Below are 17,451 nucleotides of genomic sequence, written 5' to 3' on the forward strand. Positions count from 1 at the left end.
AGATGTAAAGTGGTTGCAGTTTTTTGCCCTCTCTGTCTCTCATATTCCTAGCAAACTGTTAGCACAAGGATTATATTTTAGTACAATTCCTAGGAATCAGTTGTGTATGTATTTTAAATCTAAGCTACGGTCACATAGGGCTGTTTTTAGTGCAGGCCAAGAAACCGACCCTTCAATCGTGATCCTGCTCGTCTGTGTATGCACCCACTGAAGAGTCACTGCGTGAGCATGGGTACAGTCACACAGAGCAGATTTTTTTTTGAAAATGCCTCCTCGTGCATCTCATCACCAAAATCTGCTGTCCACGCAGGCTGGTGCAGTGACCCTTCCGTGGGTGCAAAGCTTTTTTTTTCACACCGTTGTGTTATTTTTCCTCGAGAGCTATTTATATTTTAAAGCTTTAACTGAATAATCACGTTCGTATTTTGAGGAATAGCCGCATGTCAGTGAAAATCACATTGTTGTATTTTTAATGATGCTGAAAATCTGGAATGTTTTAATAAGCTATGTTTTTTTTTCTTTAACAAATTCCAACTGTTAAGGTCTCAGAAAACATGCTCACATGTGTACTGTGTTTTTTTTCTCAAAATGAAAAACAAAGCACCAATTTGAATTTGTAATCAATCTAAAATGAAACCCTTGTTACCTAGCAGAGTGCATGTTGCATTCAGCTTTCTCTCTCAGATGGGCCCTTACTGTTGGGGTGAAGCCCCCTTGATTGTCTCACACACACTCCATGGTTCTCTATAATTTGGCCATAAGGGGTTCTTTTTAAAAAATAAAAAAAAGCAATTAAACACTTTTATTGGAACTAAGTCATGTAACCATTAATCCTCATTAGATTGTACACAGTAGATAGCTTCTCAGATGTCACAGAGTAGCTGTTAAAATCTGCAGCAGTACTCCTACTCATGCATACAGGCCAGTGTGAAGCTCAGAGGGAATTTGCTCTACTCCGATCTGTTATGCTGACAGGGGACACCTTTGGTACTAACCCTTCTGTTTTCTATGGTGGAGCCTCTCATTGCTCTGTTAGCTACACTAAGCCCAACATTCACTCCTATAGTGAACTAAGACTATATAGTGCTATGCCTCACAATGTCTAGTCCAAATTTTTTTATCTTCTAGTGAGGCTTCTCCCTGCCTTAAGTTTCTACCATCTACTTTCCTCTATTGTATGTAGTCCAAAGAGTTTTAAACTACATTATAGACTAGCAGAAACCACTTGACACCTCTAGGAAAATATGGCATTCCTATCTCCCAAAATGCATGCCTGTCCCAGTCGGTGAACGTCTTCCCCTTCCATACATGACAGACCCAGCCCACCAGCTATGGCTGCACTTAACTGGGCATATCCTAACAGTAAGGAAAGGAAATATCCCTGTTCCCCAACATGGTATAACAATTTTACAAATGACTTCAGGTACAGCCTGCCTCTTAGTACCAGTTGTTATGCAGTTTCTCTTCAGGCTCTTATTTGGTGTATATTTGATACACTTGATTTAACAACACATTTTATAAATGTGCTCACACTGGTTTATACAGAGTAACATTTTATATAGATATTTGCCATTCATATAAATACACAAAAAGTTAACAAACATCATAATACTGGTCACCATTCATACACAGACCTGTGACTGGTCCCTATAAAACTGCTTTCTCAGTACTTTTTTTTTTTTTTTTTTTTTAAAGAGTTCATATTTATTCCTCTATGATAAAAGCATACCTTCTTATTCATGTAATCTGTGCTAAAGTAACACCAGCCCTACAACCGCTATAAGCATTAGAACTCCAGCTAGGATACAAATACTAATGAACACCATGTCACTGCCATCTTGTCCTTTATCTGTGCTCTCTGCTGATTCTGCCTCTGATGGTTGAGACTCTGCTGCATTCTGTACCAGCCCGTTCATTTCGGAAGGGTCTGCCCCAGATAGGATGTGAACAGAGGCCTCCTTCTTTTTAGGTTCACATTGTATCTCATATTCATGAATGTCCTCTTGAGCTCCCCGTGAGAAGTCCACATACAGTACACTCACGATGACAGAGGTGTTGTTCCTTTTCTGTGAGAGAAGCATCAGGATTTACCAATAGTGTATTATGTTTGGAGAACAAATATTTTCTAGAAAAAGCATTGTTCATTACGTGTAAGATCTGGTTGTAAGACCCCCATATATCAGTATGTAAAATGTTTACATTTTCAAATACAGGTATGGAATCCAATAACTACAGTCCCATTGTATACATTTCATTGTATAACATTTACCCTTTTGGAGGCCTGGAATGCTGTTATCACAAGGATGTATAATAAACATTAATTTCCATAATCAGTCTAGCGTGCCTGAACTCTTGGCCCAGGCCACCCATTGTGTGTTTAAGCCTCTCTTTTCCACAAAGCAGGTTAAAGTGAAAGTACACACCATTGAAATGACGTAAGACACATGAAGGTGCCTAGAGACGCAATGCTTTGTGTCCCACGCACCCAGGAGCAGCTTTATACTGCTTTCCAGACTAACATGGATTTGCAAAGATAAACATGATAAAACTGTGGGACTTTAAATAAGGTGTGTGTTGTTCTTTGTGCCTCTGATGCAATTGGCGAGGGTACTATGGGAACCATGCTACTTGCATGCAATTGCCTTACCCAGGTGAGAGGTTTTTTCTCTGGCACATTTCATTCAGATCTTGGAGCATTGTAAATGAGCTTGCTCCCAGTAATGCAGGCACGTACACACTTTATCCACTCCCTCAGATAAAATGACACAATTGCTTTTCTTAATGTTATAGAACCGTTTTATGCAAAAAAAAAAACCCTATAAAACAGTGATCCCCAACCAGTGGCTCGGGGGCAACATGTTGCTCACCAACCCCTTGGATGTTGCTCTCAGTTCCCCCAAAGCAGGTAGTTATTTTTGAATTCCTGAATTCTTAGCCCTTATTTGGCACCTCCATGAACTTTTATGATGCTTATGTTACTCTCCAAGTCTTCGGTTGGGGACCCCTGCTCTAAAACACTGCAAATGTGCAAGTATTGCCTGCATTGCCTTCCACCTGTTCAGATTTTGCCTATCATGTTACCTGTGGTTCTGTCCTACATGTATCAAAGCGAGCATAGATCTTGTAATTTGTGCCAGAAATCTGAGAGGCACAGCTTGGCGTTCCAAGATAGATGTGGTTCCTTTCCAGCTGGGGAAGCGATTGACTTGGGATCTGAATATGGAAGTCTGTGCGAGTGCAGCTCACATTAATTGGAACAACTGATGGGGGGGAAAAACAAAGAATGGTTATTGGTTATTTCACAATTCAAGCGACAGTAATGCCTGTCAAGGCATGCTGGGAGTTTCGGTTAAAATGTAGTTAGAGATATATATGATTGAAACTTTTGTTGTACAGGTATGGGACCTGTTCTCCAGAATGCTTGGGATCTGGGGTTTTCCAGATATGGGATCTTTCCTTAATTAGGATCTCCATAACTTGGGTCTGCTAAAAATCATTTATATATTGAATAAACCCAATTGGCTTGTTTTACCTCCAATAAGGATTTATTATGTCTTAGTTGGGATCAATTACAAGGTACTGTTTTATAATTACAGAGAAAAAGGAAATAATTTAAAAAAATTAGAATTATTTGCTTTTAATGGAGTCTATGGGAGATGGCCTTTCCGTAATTTGGGTTTCCGGATAAGGGATCCCATACCTGTACTACCAAGATTGGACCAGAGAATGTCTCGGTGTGCCCCTTTGTTGTTTCTGTCTGTATGACACCTGTTACACTTGCACTGAGCTAATACTGGTATGGGATCTGTTATCTGGAAATATGTTATCCAGAAAGCTCCAAATAACAGGAAGGCCACCTACCATAGACTTAATTTTAATAAAATTCAATTTTCTAAACATGATTTCCTCTTTTCCTGTAGTAATAAAATAGTACTTTGTACTTAATCCTAACTAAGATATAATTAATCCTTACTGGAGGCAAAACAATCCTATTGGGTTTATTTAATGCTAAAATTATTTTTATTAGCCTAGAAGTATGAATATTCAAATTACAAAAAGATCCCTTATCTGGAAAACCCCAGGCCATGAGCAATCTGGATAACAGGTCCCATACTTGTAGTTGTAAGAGTGGACCTCAAAGCCATGATGGTCCACACAGAACAGTTTGTCTAGACTATACGTTTAATGTTTTGCAGAAGCATAAGTGCTATTGTGCTAGGAAGCCACAAATCTGTTGTACAAAACGTGTAAATTAAAATTATAAATCACTAGGTACTGGAGTAGCAATATGGGATTGTTTACAAATAAGATGTGAGTGGTAGTGATTAATGGCAATTAATCGCCCACATTACTATTTGGGGCACAGAGACATTTTCTTAATACCTGTCCTCGCTAGTTCTTTGGTGTCTGGAGATGTCAGGGGTTGGTCCTACACACCCGTACCTGTATAATATGAATACCTCACATTGCTTGTAAGGGCTGGTGTCATCAAGGGGCTCATTTACTAACCCAGGTGTTGTAAATTGCACCACTGCAGTTACTTCTAGCAAACAATCAAAAATGAATTATGATCAAAATGTCAAAATTGCAGCATGTGAATATAAACACAGTAATGCCAACAACGAGGGTTTGTATTCTGTTCATGCAGATGCTCAGGAATTGGCAGAACTGTGTTGAAAATCAAAGAAACCCAAAGGTTTAATATGCGGAACTGCATCCTGGATTTAATGCTTCCCAAGAGATCAGTACAGTATACAGGAATACAACATGTATATTGTATTAGTTTGCAGTTTAAAACCAGTAATGGCAAACTTAGCTATACTGTGATTCCCAGCTAAGTGGTGCAATAGTACCAATGAGGTATAAGAAATCTCACATTCTGGACTTGTGTCCAGAAGAAAGGGTAGAAGAAAGGGTTGCCACTCTGCCAGTCTATCAGTATTACACTGGCCTAGCGGTGCTAAAAGATATATAATGTAACTGCCATAATTATACTACTGGTCTGCCCAGTTGTACGTCCAGTTCAACCCAATGTACTTCACAGCCAGCTTTCTCTGATTAACCTCTGAAGTCAAAAAAACTCAAGCTCGAAAATCTGGAATGTAGGTTTATTTGTGAAAAAAACTGAAACTCAAAAACTTGATAGCTTAAAAACGTGAAAAAACAACTGATCATATGACATTCCACCCACATTTTCAATGAGCCTGCCAACTGACAAATTGATTTAAAAAACCCATATTCAGGTTTTTTGCATTTATAAATCTTGAATTTCATTTTCATTTTTTTTGCTGCAAAAATCTAATTGCCATAAACACTTGACTTAAATGTTAATAAACCTGCCCTGGAGGGAGGAAAGTTCACTTTTTGCACTTTAAAAGCCAAAAATGTAACTATGGGATGAATCGTCCTGACTTCTAGCAAGCCATAATATGGGCCTTTATGAATAGTAAAAATACAGCCCTCACATCGGAACAATCAATATGGAAGGGAAAATGGACTAATAAACAGCTTATTACAAATTGTAAGGCATTTATCTACCTACTATTTTCATTTTTGAAAGGGACAGGATAAACTTTACCATATCATCAGCTGTATAACAAAAATGACAGGATTAGCTGATTGTAGGAAACCTCCCTTCCAATCAGATGGATTTATATACTAAGCCTGTCAGGCAGGCAGATTCCATTCCAATAAATGACAGGCTGCATGGTCAGACTTACACCTGGGCACTAATTTGTGACAACCAATATGTGATTAGCTTTGATTATTCAACTATAGGAAGAATAATTGAACATGAAATAAATTGAAAAATTAAATGAAAAATTATATTGGCTGCCATGGGTTATTGCACTTATGCAAATGTGCTCAAATAAACCAGCCCTATAAATGTGCTGTAAATGTCACTTCTGACCAGGCACCCAGAATGATGTGCAAGGGTGCTGTAACATAAAGGATAAAGATAAGGGTTTCCTTATTTACTGGGGGTGCAATTTGTAAAATTAAAGTAATCACATGCCATTTTCTGAAGAATTCTGTACTGTGCATGGAGCAAGTCTGAAGTGGTGCAGGGAATGCCTGGACAACTATGGGAAATAGTGGTGCATTATCCTGCAGAAAACTACACAAGGCTGTGCACTAAGAGTCACTGGTGAGTGGGGGGTTCAAACCCTGCCAGTGACTGAGGCTTTCCTTGTGCTTAGGGTGCAAAGAGGCTGCCATCCATGAGAAGTGGTAGGTAAGACCTATTCCTTAATACAAATAAAGCAAAATTTTTTGTTTGGCTTTAGTAGCTTTTTAACATGGAAGTTTGTCTGACACGTTTATTATTTATTAAGACAATTATGCTTAACTGAATCAGCTTTGAAGAAGGAATTGAAATGCTCTGAATACTTGCTGTGATTATCATCTTAGTTAACCAGTAATGATATCAACTTTACGCTACTTTTGTTACACTTTAGATCAAAAGTTCTACCATATAACTTTTTAAACTGGCTAACACGATACAAAAAACTTTACTTGAGACACTTATTAAGTTTACTTTTCAGCTGTATTCAGTTTTCATTATTTTTGAATCAATAGCTTTCCTCTTCTATTCCTCACCACCTTGCAATTGAATATCCTGGCTGGTTTTTGGTGCCACTGACTACCAAAACTGACAGTAGCAGAAGGCCTGGTAGCCAGGACTTTTGGAAGAGCTGCAGGAGTGCACAGGGTTAAATCACAGCATAAGCATTATTTTGTAAGTTACAGAACCTGAGCTGAGTCTGTAATTCTTCTAGTAAATCAATAAATCTTAAACCAAGAACACCGCAAGACCAATAAAAGCTTTCCCAAATGCTAAAAGTGCATTAGATCAGGAGCAAGAATTGCACCCTCCTGCCAAGGGAATGTAACTGGCCTTGAATCACATTTTCTCTTCTCTGTGAGATTTATATGGAGATCCTATATAGCTATGCCATTATTTTATGCCTGCAGATATAATTGAATTAGCTAGCTAGATGGGTCTCCTTACAGGTAATTTTCTATTAACCACAAGAGGGAATTTCCATTATTAGACCTGGAAAAGCACAGCTGGTGGAAGCACTTGGAAGAAGTGGTGTTTATCTCAGACTCTTAGATCACTCCGGAGCACAGAATTACACATTCCCAAAGGGGTTTCCCACCAACCAGCTACAGTGTCAGCCAGGAGCAAGGTCAGCAGGGCCCATTTATGAACACTGGCAGATGAGTATCCTGCCAGTAGATGCTCACTTTACTTTCAGGTGCTTTCCACGGGAATCAGGCCATATGCTATATCCCTAAATGCAACAAAGTGATTGCAGACTATCAAATTATTAGATGATCTGTTCTAGTTGATAAGAGCAAAGAAGACCTATGCAGACTCTACTTTAGGGATTCCGCTTTGTTGTTGATCCAGTGTGCCATAGGCTTATAGGCATATTTATTATAGGTTGTAAGCCAACATCACCAGTGATGTTGCCCATAGCAACCAATCAGATTTTTGCTTTTGTTTTCTAACTTGTAGGTGACTGTTCTAACTGCTGATTGGTTACTATGGGCAACATCACTGGTGACATTAGCTTACACACTATAATAGATATGCCCCTAAGTGTGTGGATTAGTGTTTTTGTGTGCCTTATGTGATGGTTGAACAGCTCTTCTTAAGCTGATCAGTAGTGAATATCTGTAATGCTGGTAAGTACTGCTGTGTCACTTACCCCCAATGTATGATACTACAAAACCTTTGCTGGCTGTGTCTCTGTCGGTGGAAAGTACCAGAAGCAATTTATTCTTGCTTGACATCACTGAGGGTGGGATCTCTCTTCCACACCACCTCCCCAGCAATGGGCTGTGCTCTCCTTCTCCATCGTACACTGACAAGTGATCATAATCACATCCATCCGTTAAGCTGCTTCTCTCCTCTAACTCAAGATCTCGGAAGAAAATCTTTATTCTAAAGCCAGCAGGAAGATGAATGTTCCAGTGACAGTTGATATTATTGGGATACGTGTCTGGGTAACGAGGACTGGTGATGTTTCCCTTCACAGATGTGAATGTATCCTGGCATTCACCTAAATTTAAAATACATAAAGAGAGAGAGTGGTTGCACTATCCCTAAGGTCACTCTGTGTCTTGCCCATTGGTCTAATTCATATCTAACGTACCTCAAGCAGCTTGGTGTGGCTGGTATTTTGGGATGCTTTAAAAAATTTGTCTGAGAAAGTTGATATAACAAATCAGCCCTCTATGTAATGTAATTATGGCCACGTCATACTATGTTCCCAAAATAGACAGAAAATAGACAAACGGTTGGCTGACAGAGAGGTTCTTAAATCGGTGCATTGTGATACGCTCTTAAATATTGTACATATGTTCTTAAATCTAATGGGTAATATGTATAGTGATGGTGTGACTTCTGACAACCTGAGGAAAGATGAAGATGGAAAGATTCAGAAAAGGAAGATAGACTTGCTAAGAGTGGGACATTCTGTAACTTACTGAAAGTTAACAATAGTGCACTAACCCTTTAATACTCATAGATAATATTAAAGAAAGGAGACATTATAACAAACAATTCAGGCAATCCATAGGTTCAGAAGCCAATTGCCATTTATATCAAAATTTGGAGGTTGCATTAGTTTCTCTCCTTATCAGTCAGTTCTAAAGAGGGGAGACTCCTTCCCTCACAAGCTTATGACCTCTTTCTATCAAGGCTTTACTACTTGGCCAAACAGTAAAATGAATGACTAATGCTTTGTTATTACTCTAATTGCCAATGTAGAAGCTGAGGCAGGAATCATTTCTAGATGATGATGTCCATACCTGAGTAATAATATGCCTTGAAGCCACGTCCTCCAATGTTGAAGTCTGATTTGAAGACCACCAATAGCTCACTGAAAGATGATTTAATGTCTGGGGGCTTTGTCGTACCACAGAAATAACGAACCTGGTTTTCCTCTGCCCCTGAGCCATCAAAGACTGCAACATAATCGAAGTTACACCCCTCATTTTCCATCTGGAAGTCTGTAAAGGTCAGACGTACCGTAGAGCCCGGTGCTGCCCGTATAAGCCAGTTACATTCTGCATTGTTGGGATAATTGTCAGGATAATCAGGGCTTGTAATAACTCCAGAGAGGCCAGTAAGGATTCCTCCGCATATATCTGCAAATATAAGCACATTAGAGAGAGAGTAGCTGAAACAAGGAATATCTAGATGTATTTCTCATTTTTGGGTGAGTTAATTATAAAAAGGGTCATCATTCCCATTAAAGTGTCTGCATATTTCCATAAATAGAACATTAAAGGGGAAATCCTCCTTCCGAACAAAAATTGGTTAAAGAGCCTCACGCAACACAGAAACCTCTAATATACTGTAATCTGTTCCTTCAAAAAGTGTAAATACTATGTTTACATGCTGAAATCCAACTGCAAAACAGTTCTTCTCTTTCTGCATCATTTGAAATCCTGGCGGGGAGGAAGGACTAAAACATTGATGTTACAGATTGTAACAACTTCTCCGCAGCTTAGAGACAGCATGCAGGAACTACATAACCCACAATGCATTGCAATATGACATTACTTTTCTATTTGGCATTACATGTGCAGGGCATTTGGAAGATTCAGGCTAAAGACAGGCTGAGGACTTGTCAAATACTGTTACATTTTTTTTTGCATCTCAGCAGGAGATCTGGCTGCATATTGTTTAATTGATGTATATTGCAAAGTTGCTTGAAATTATGTTTACTTTTCGAAAAACTTAAGTTGTGTTTGGGTGGAGTTCCCCTTTAAGTATGAGAAGATTTAATAGAATTATCATATGTGGCCACAAAGAGATGGTATTTTTGCTGACTATGGATAGTGCCTCTGACAAGTTAAATATGATAGATATGACTATCATGCACACATCAATAAAGTGCATTTTCCCTGTGTTAATGAGAAATGATCTAGGGTCATCTTACCTTTCCTATAGGTGGCATAGAATCCAGAGCTGCCCACATGCTTGTCTGAATGAAAAATTACAGTCAGAACATGCCAGGAGGATGTGAGCTGTGGCGGTAAACTGGTTCCACAGAACTTTCCCAGGAGGTTTCCTTCATCCTTTGAGGCTCCATTATATACTTTGACATAGTCATATTCACAATCCTCATGGTATTCTAGGTTAAAGTGGTGGAACTGTAGCTGAATAGTGGATCCCTCAGAGACAACAATAAGCCAGCAACACTCAGTGTGAGCAGGATATAGTCCTGGGAAATTGGGCGAGGATAGGTTACCTTCTGGAGCAGAAAGAACTCCCCCACACTTCACACCTGTGCAGAAATAAAGGACAGGTTGGTTTGTAAAATACTAAACTTAAGTAACACATTATTAAATACCCTCTCCCTTGAAATACCAAGAAGGTATATGAAAGACAGATAGACCAATTTTATTATACAGTGGTGTGTTACGTGACATACAGGCATCACCTTTTTTCGGTGCTAGCTGAATTTTTAAGAGCCAAGATCTGATCATGGTTCCCAGGCAGCATATTCATTACTTAGTCTTGCTGGAGAGTGGTGGGTGTTATATAAAATATGCATAAATATACAGTGGTAATGGATGATGAGTATTTTTACAAACTGCAGTTAATGGTTTCTTATTGGGGCCTGGCCCAAGACTGCATGAGTGTGCTAAATTTGCATCTTGTTTTACAGGCACAGGCATTACGTGGGCATTTGTGTGTAATTAAGTTATTGCAAAATAAAGTGAGGGTGCAGAGCCCTAAAGCAGCCCTGGCCTGGACTGAATAAGTGCTTAGTGGCAGGTCTCCTATAGCTTTGCACTGAGCACCTCATTCAGTAGACACTGCTGTGCCTAACAAGGTTAAATCTAAGTGCTAATCAGCGAGCTGCTGATTTTATTTATAATGTTTTATGGACACAGAATTGCCCCAATTTTTGTGCCTCACACCACAACACAGCTTGATAATTGAGGACCACTGTTTTATTGTACTGTGTACAGATTAAAGGACAAGCAAAGTGTAGATCACAGGGGGATGCATATATGGCACCCCCCCAGTGATTACAATCACCAACTTCTGCGATTTCACTGAAATCGCGCTGCCTTGTATGCCATCCCACCGGCGATTTACTTTTTCGCCGGTGGGATGGTAGTTCGGGGAGATTAGTCGCCCGCGAACAGGGAGATTTGTCACAGGCGTCTAATCTCCCCGTGTGCCAGAGCCCTAAACACAGGGCTAGTGCTGAATATTATCCTGACCAGAGTCCTGTGGCCATGTGCTGAAAGGTCCCAGTAGTCCATTGCAGCTGACAGGACCAAGCAATACAGTAATATCTAACATTTCTACTATACTGCAAATGTGTGCGATTGGTGGGAGACCTTTCAGTATATGGTTGCAAGGTGCTGGCAGAAATATACTAGGGGCCAGTACAATATTCAGTGAAGAAGAGCACCAGCTCTACAAGATTTAAGGTTATCAATTGTAATCACTCAGGACACAATGCTAGTGATCTACACTTTCCTTGTCCTTTAAATTTAGAATGTAGTATCATTACCTAAAGTACCCCATGAAACCTGGGCCCATGCTCTATAGCAGTGATCCCCAACCAGTGGCTCGTGAGCAACATGTTGCTCCCCAACCCCTTGGATGTTGCTCTCAGTGCCCCCAAACCAGGTAGTTATTTTTGAATTTCTGACTTGGTGACAAGTTTTGGTTGAATAAAAACAAGATTTACTACCAAATAAAGCCTCCTGTAAGCTGATAGTGTGCATAGAGGCTGTCTAATAGCCAATGTTAGCCCTTATTTGGCACCTCCATGAACTTTTATGGTGCTTGTGTTGCTCTCCAAGTCTTTTTACATTTGACTGTGTCTCACAAGTAAGAAAGATTGGGGATCCTTGCTCCATAGTCTATACATAGATACAGGGCTGAATCGGCAGATATGGAGGTAGAAACAATAGGAATTCTACCTCCTTCTGCCGATTAAGCCCTGAACATAGATTTTGCTTGGGCGCCTTCAATGGCGCCCAATCAAAATCTTTTAACCCACCCGATCGGCGAGTTGATATCTGCAGCTTTCTGCGATATCGGTCGCCTCGCTGAGTTGCCATACTCGCACCGGTGCGTGTATGGCCAGCTTTAGATAGGAGCATTGAATTAAGGCCCAATCCAGTCTCAGATAACAAAATGGTTGAATTCTAATACTGTATATCTATGCATGATTCAGTACACTTATACAATCAGCTTGTTTGTAATAATCTCAATGCAAAACTGAGCAATGTAGCAGAGTGAAGGGGAGAGGATATCAAAGAAAGTGAAGTAAAAGAGCTGCAATCAACAACAGCACATTGCACATATCCTTATATATATATATATATATATATATATTCAAAGCATCTCACTGTTGTATATATACAGTATATATGTGTGTGTATATATGTACAGTATATGTACAGTGTGTGTATATATGTACAGTATGTATGACTATATATATACAACATATCACTAATACTTGTTGCAATTTTTTCTTGATGCAGGGGGCTCCATAACTTGTGCCGCCTTAGCCCCACCATTACACAAGCCCCATCTCCAGCAGAGCATACTGGGAGCTCAGGAAATTTAATACCTGATTCCTATTAACAAGTGTTTTAATTTCTTGAATGAAACCCACAGTTCTCCGATACATTCTCCAAAAAACATGCTCATTTCTCCATTTAATATAGACTGTATAAGTGAATCCCCCGCTTACCTTTCCTTGCGTACACAGCATCCACTTCCCATAAGACAGTTATCATAAAGACATACTTGCTTGGAATTTTCCGCATTGTGAAAACAAGACAATAACATATCCCTAGTTCTCCAGCCCCACTAAAGAGAAGAGTCAGGGAAACCAAGCTGCTGAGGAATAAATAATTCAGCTCTTGTCAGAATAGAAACTTGATATTCACTTGGCTCCCCGCCCTTAATGTACTGATGTGTATCAGATAGCTTTTGGTTTACAGTTTATTACACTTTGTTGGTGTCAAATCACAGAGTTTGCTGCTGCAACTGAATTGTTTCTGGCATCTCCAGAGAAAAACCAGATGAATTTATGTCAAATTGTTGGAAAAGTTTTGGGACATTCCTACCTGGACATGGCTGAATCGTGCTTTAATTTAAATGTAAGGTTAGCTACATAGTGTCCATAAAAGGGGCAGTTTGCAAGGATAGTATTGAATCTAAATTCGAAAGCTATTATTAAGAGGTTCAAATTTATATGACTGCCCCCAACAGTGGCAGTTGTAGGCAGGAACAGATAGCAGGCAAGATGGGGACAGAAGGACTTCATAGTGCTATGGCCTAAACATTAGCCCTTCAGTTGCTTTTGTAACTCTCAGAACCCACTAAAGCCCTGTTAGGTTGGATGCACCAGGTCAGGAAGCAGTAGTTTAAAGGGCATAAAGTGGCAAACAAGTGCTTGCGTAATCTGCATAAAAGGGGGAACATCAGAAGCCTTCTCCATTTGTTTAAGATAGCAGCTGCCATTTTAAATAGCTTCCTATTCAGTCTAGCCTTATAGCTCAGATCACACATTCCTAAGGGAGGGGGAGGGAGTTCTTGTCATTCTTATGGGAGGGGGAGAGCTGCCCAGACTCTGGCCAGGGGAATTAAGGATTTTTCTGAGAGAGGAAGTCAGACACAGGAACAACATGTTTACAAAAAAAGAGACAAGAAGTCCTGTGTTTCTTTTGACAGAGGACTCAGCGCAGCTTTTCTGTGAGTGCTTATAGCTGTATTTACATATACCTTTCTGATAAAGCTTTACCTTTCCTTCTCCTTTAAGCTCCAGGTTCAAAAGGAAGGCATCATAATTTAAAAAAAACATACAAAATAAACTGAAAAAGTTACTTAAAAATGGATCTATCTATAACATACTAAAGTTTATTTAAAGATGAACTTCCCTTTTAAGGTCATGTGACTTGGAGAACTGAAGATGTCAAATTTGAATACATAAATAAGGCTTTGCATTCCATTTGTATTTTGGCTAAATTGTTTAGCATTCAGTCAAACAGAAGAAATATGGATTTTCTGTACCTCTGAGTATCTCTGATTAGGGGCCCGTGGGGGGTGCCCATGCACAGGCAAATAAGCTGCCGACTTGGCAGATGAAATTTATGCAGTTACCGCACAACTTTTTTGATACACACTCGAAACATCGACTTTTTTGATGCAACTGTGACCTTTTTGATGCAACTGAGAATTTTTCCTCATACTGCAAATTGTTGCAGCAATTTTTTTACACCAGCTTTGCAAAAATATTGACCAATGGTGAAATGCAGAATTTCACAGTAACTCCATGCCTGACAAAGAAATTTGTTCATCACTAATCATTATAGGTATAATCCATTATGTTTCCAAATATATTTGACACTTTCTTGTAGGTCACAACACATACAATACATGCCATCGGGCAGATATTAAGGGTACATATTAGTGAAGAATTTAAATGATCATCACCACAAGTCCCCTGATCATTTTGCAATTGGCTCTCCTTCAGATCACTCTGGTTGTTGATGTGATTCACTGCCAAACATTTATCATAGACCCTCAAATGTTTGATTGTGGAATGGGGGGGCACATACTTTTGTGATGAAGCCAAACAAAGATTTTTTTAGCTGTATGGCACTATTATCAAGCCATTGTGTAATGCCTGCCCTCCAGTTAGGGACAACAATCTTTTTTTAAAAAAAAAAAAAACCTGCTCCCACCAGCGCTACCCACACCAGGAAGGAGCTCTTGGTGCGGACAGCCATGTTGTGACACATGCATGCACATTGGGCGCATGTGTATAATGACAACAGCTCCCTCCTGGTGCAGGTAGCCCAGCGCTGGTGGGGGCTGTTTTTTTTTTTAAAGAACTATTGTTTCCTCCAACTGGAGTGTGTATTAGCCTGCACCTCTGGTGGGGTAAACAATATGGGGTTGATAGGTTTGGCCACCACCACTTGCGACGTACTAGAAATTTCTCTTTTGTGTTTGGCAGTCATTGCAGATTTACTACCACATACTATTTTTTAGCTTTTAGTTAAAAGCAAGCAGCACCACTCGCCCCCCCCCCCCCCCCCCCCCCCATCCTAGTAGTTAATGTACCCACAATTCCCAGACCAGGTCACAGAGAAGAAGCCATGTTCCCTTTGTTCTCTAGAGACTGCATGTTTAGGCTGGTCAGCAATGGATTGGAGACTGGCTGATGAACCAAACAGCTTAGCTAGCCGAGTAAAGCCCCATCTTAGTGGCTCAGGGCCAATCAATCATCCCAAAGTTTGGTCTCCTAGTGAGCCCTAGCAGCCTCTCCCAGGTGAGTTGTTGCAGAGCAATGCCACAGAGAAGGTAAATTGTGCATGGGTTCCTTGGATTCTCTACCTAGGATACTTAATTGTAAACTTAAATGTGCTTGTAAACCTCTACTTCCTTAGGTCATTTGGCATTTCTTAGAATTGAGACATAACTGGTAGTTTTCCACCTTTCTTTTACTGCACTCTATATATACTGTATAAATTTCTCTATGTAAATAATATGTGCTGTAAACTGCTTTTTTTATATTCCAATAAATAACTGTGCTCTCTTGGCTGATGGAAAGTACCTACAATTTATCCTGTTTTGGGGTTTTGTGATGACTTTGCTTAAATGTTTATTTCATTGTGTTGCCCTAGGTTGTCTGGTACCTCTGATATCTACAAATTTATAGGAGCTCACTGGGCCTAGACAGGATTCAGGGTTGGGTGGGAATTTCAGATACCAGATGGTCACAGCACTGGATTTCTTATCCGGACGCCCCCCCCCCCCCTTGCCCCCCCATTGCTCCATATGGGAGCAAAATTTCAACATTTTGGTGCAGTGGGGCGGCATGCCGCCCCTAAATTTGTGCCTCCCTAGGCCCGGGCCTTTGTTACCTCCCTACAAATCCAGGCCTGGGTGGTCACATGCTACCCAAGTGCCATTATGGGTTTCCAGATAAGGGATCTTATCCAGATAAGAGAATACCTGTACTAATAAATGTGCTATTCTCTGCTCCCAAAGTTCTCTGTGTGTTCACTTTATAAATTGCCCAACTGATAAAATATTTGCGGTATATGACATTTTGGGGCCGATTCACTAAAGGTCGATAACGCTTATCGCATGCTTTTATGTGTTAAAAAGTGAGCTATAATTAAGTACCGATTCATCAAAGTCATTTCGCATGCGCAAAAAAACGCACTATTGCAAAGCGTTATTTCTATCGCATTGTGTTAATTAGCGAATAGAAATAGTACTAACGCATGATTCACAAACACATATGAAGCATTAAACACGCAAAATATCACTTTAATCTGTGCGAATATTAACACCTGCTTGGGGCAGGCGGTACTTAAACAATATTGCAGTTCGTGAGCTTTTGGCAACACAACATGCACTTTGCAGTCGGATTTTTTCAAGTATGTGATCGTCCTAGAGTGATGCAGCCTCCAGTTTTCAAGGAAATGGTAATTTTCAGAACAGTTTTCTTAAAGTAATGGTTACGTGTGTGATATTGTGCGCTAATATAGCACGCGGCCCAATATATTGCGCGTGGTGGAAAATAACGCTTGAAAACGATCATCGCCAGATAAATAATGCAAAGAACATCGCCTCTTAGTTATGACACGTGTCCTTTTAGTGAATCGATCATTAAGTCGCAAAAAATAAGAAGTGATAAAATTTTTAACGCATGCTATAAATAGCACTCATTTTATCAACCTTTAGTGAATCGGGCCCTTTGTGTGATGCAGACTAAAGCACCTCATAAATGACATTATAAGACAGTGGGCAAATTTGCGCAGGGCAGTAACCAATAACAGTGGTTAGCTGTATTTTTCAGCCAGCTTTATGTAGAACAATTAAAGCAAACATTTGATTTGTAGTCATAGGTTACCCAAATACAAGTTTGCCCTGTGTTGATAAATGAACCCCATAAATCTTGGTATGAGTAGGAAGGTCACCTAGTTTATGATGGTGTAATGCTGCAAACTGAAGATATATGCAATGCAAGAGAAATCGGAGTCGTCTAAAGCCAGTAATTGCAGGAGCAGCAAAGATCAGATCCAACTGCAAAGAACAGAAGGCTCTATTTTCTAATTTGGCACAGAGAAGTACAAATAGCATGATAAATCACTGGCAATTGACCCCACTAAGGAGACAACATTGAAGCTTACTTTAGTTTCTCTAGAATGAACAGCAAGGATCATGCTGTGCTCAGCATTCCCACTCAAGCACGTAACCACCTTTCAAAATGGATGAAATAATCCCAACCACGATAAGGGTAATGGCATTTTGATTCACTGAAACTAGGGGAATTTGTGAATATGTCATATGGAACAAGTTCAACCCAAAAATGTTTCTATCCAGTTTTCAGGTGTCAGCAGACATATGCCCTCATATGCCACACCTGCAGTAAT

General features: G+C 39.8%; 1 protein-coding gene across 1 annotated transcript; it reads right to left on the reverse strand.

The window, feature by feature from the left end:
- Window positions 1-343: 343 nt before the first annotated feature.
- On the reverse strand, window positions 344-12,854 carry cdcp2 (CUB domain containing protein 2). Its single transcript, NM_001102795.1, is given in 6 exon segments — window positions 344-2,066; window positions 3,082-3,260; window positions 7,719-8,072; window positions 8,824-9,162; window positions 9,960-10,307; window positions 12,747-12,854. Coding segments are annotated over 6 exon segments (1,611 nt in total). The 5' UTR covers window positions 12,823-12,854; the 3' UTR covers window positions 344-1,751.
- Window positions 12,855-17,451: the final 4,597 nt, after the last annotated feature.

Source organism: Xenopus tropicalis, chromosome 4 (genome assembly GCF_000004195.4).
Source record: "Xenopus tropicalis strain Nigerian chromosome 4, UCB_Xtro_10.0, whole genome shotgun sequence".
NCBI lineage: Eukaryota > Metazoa > Chordata > Amphibia > Anura > Pipidae > Xenopus > Xenopus tropicalis.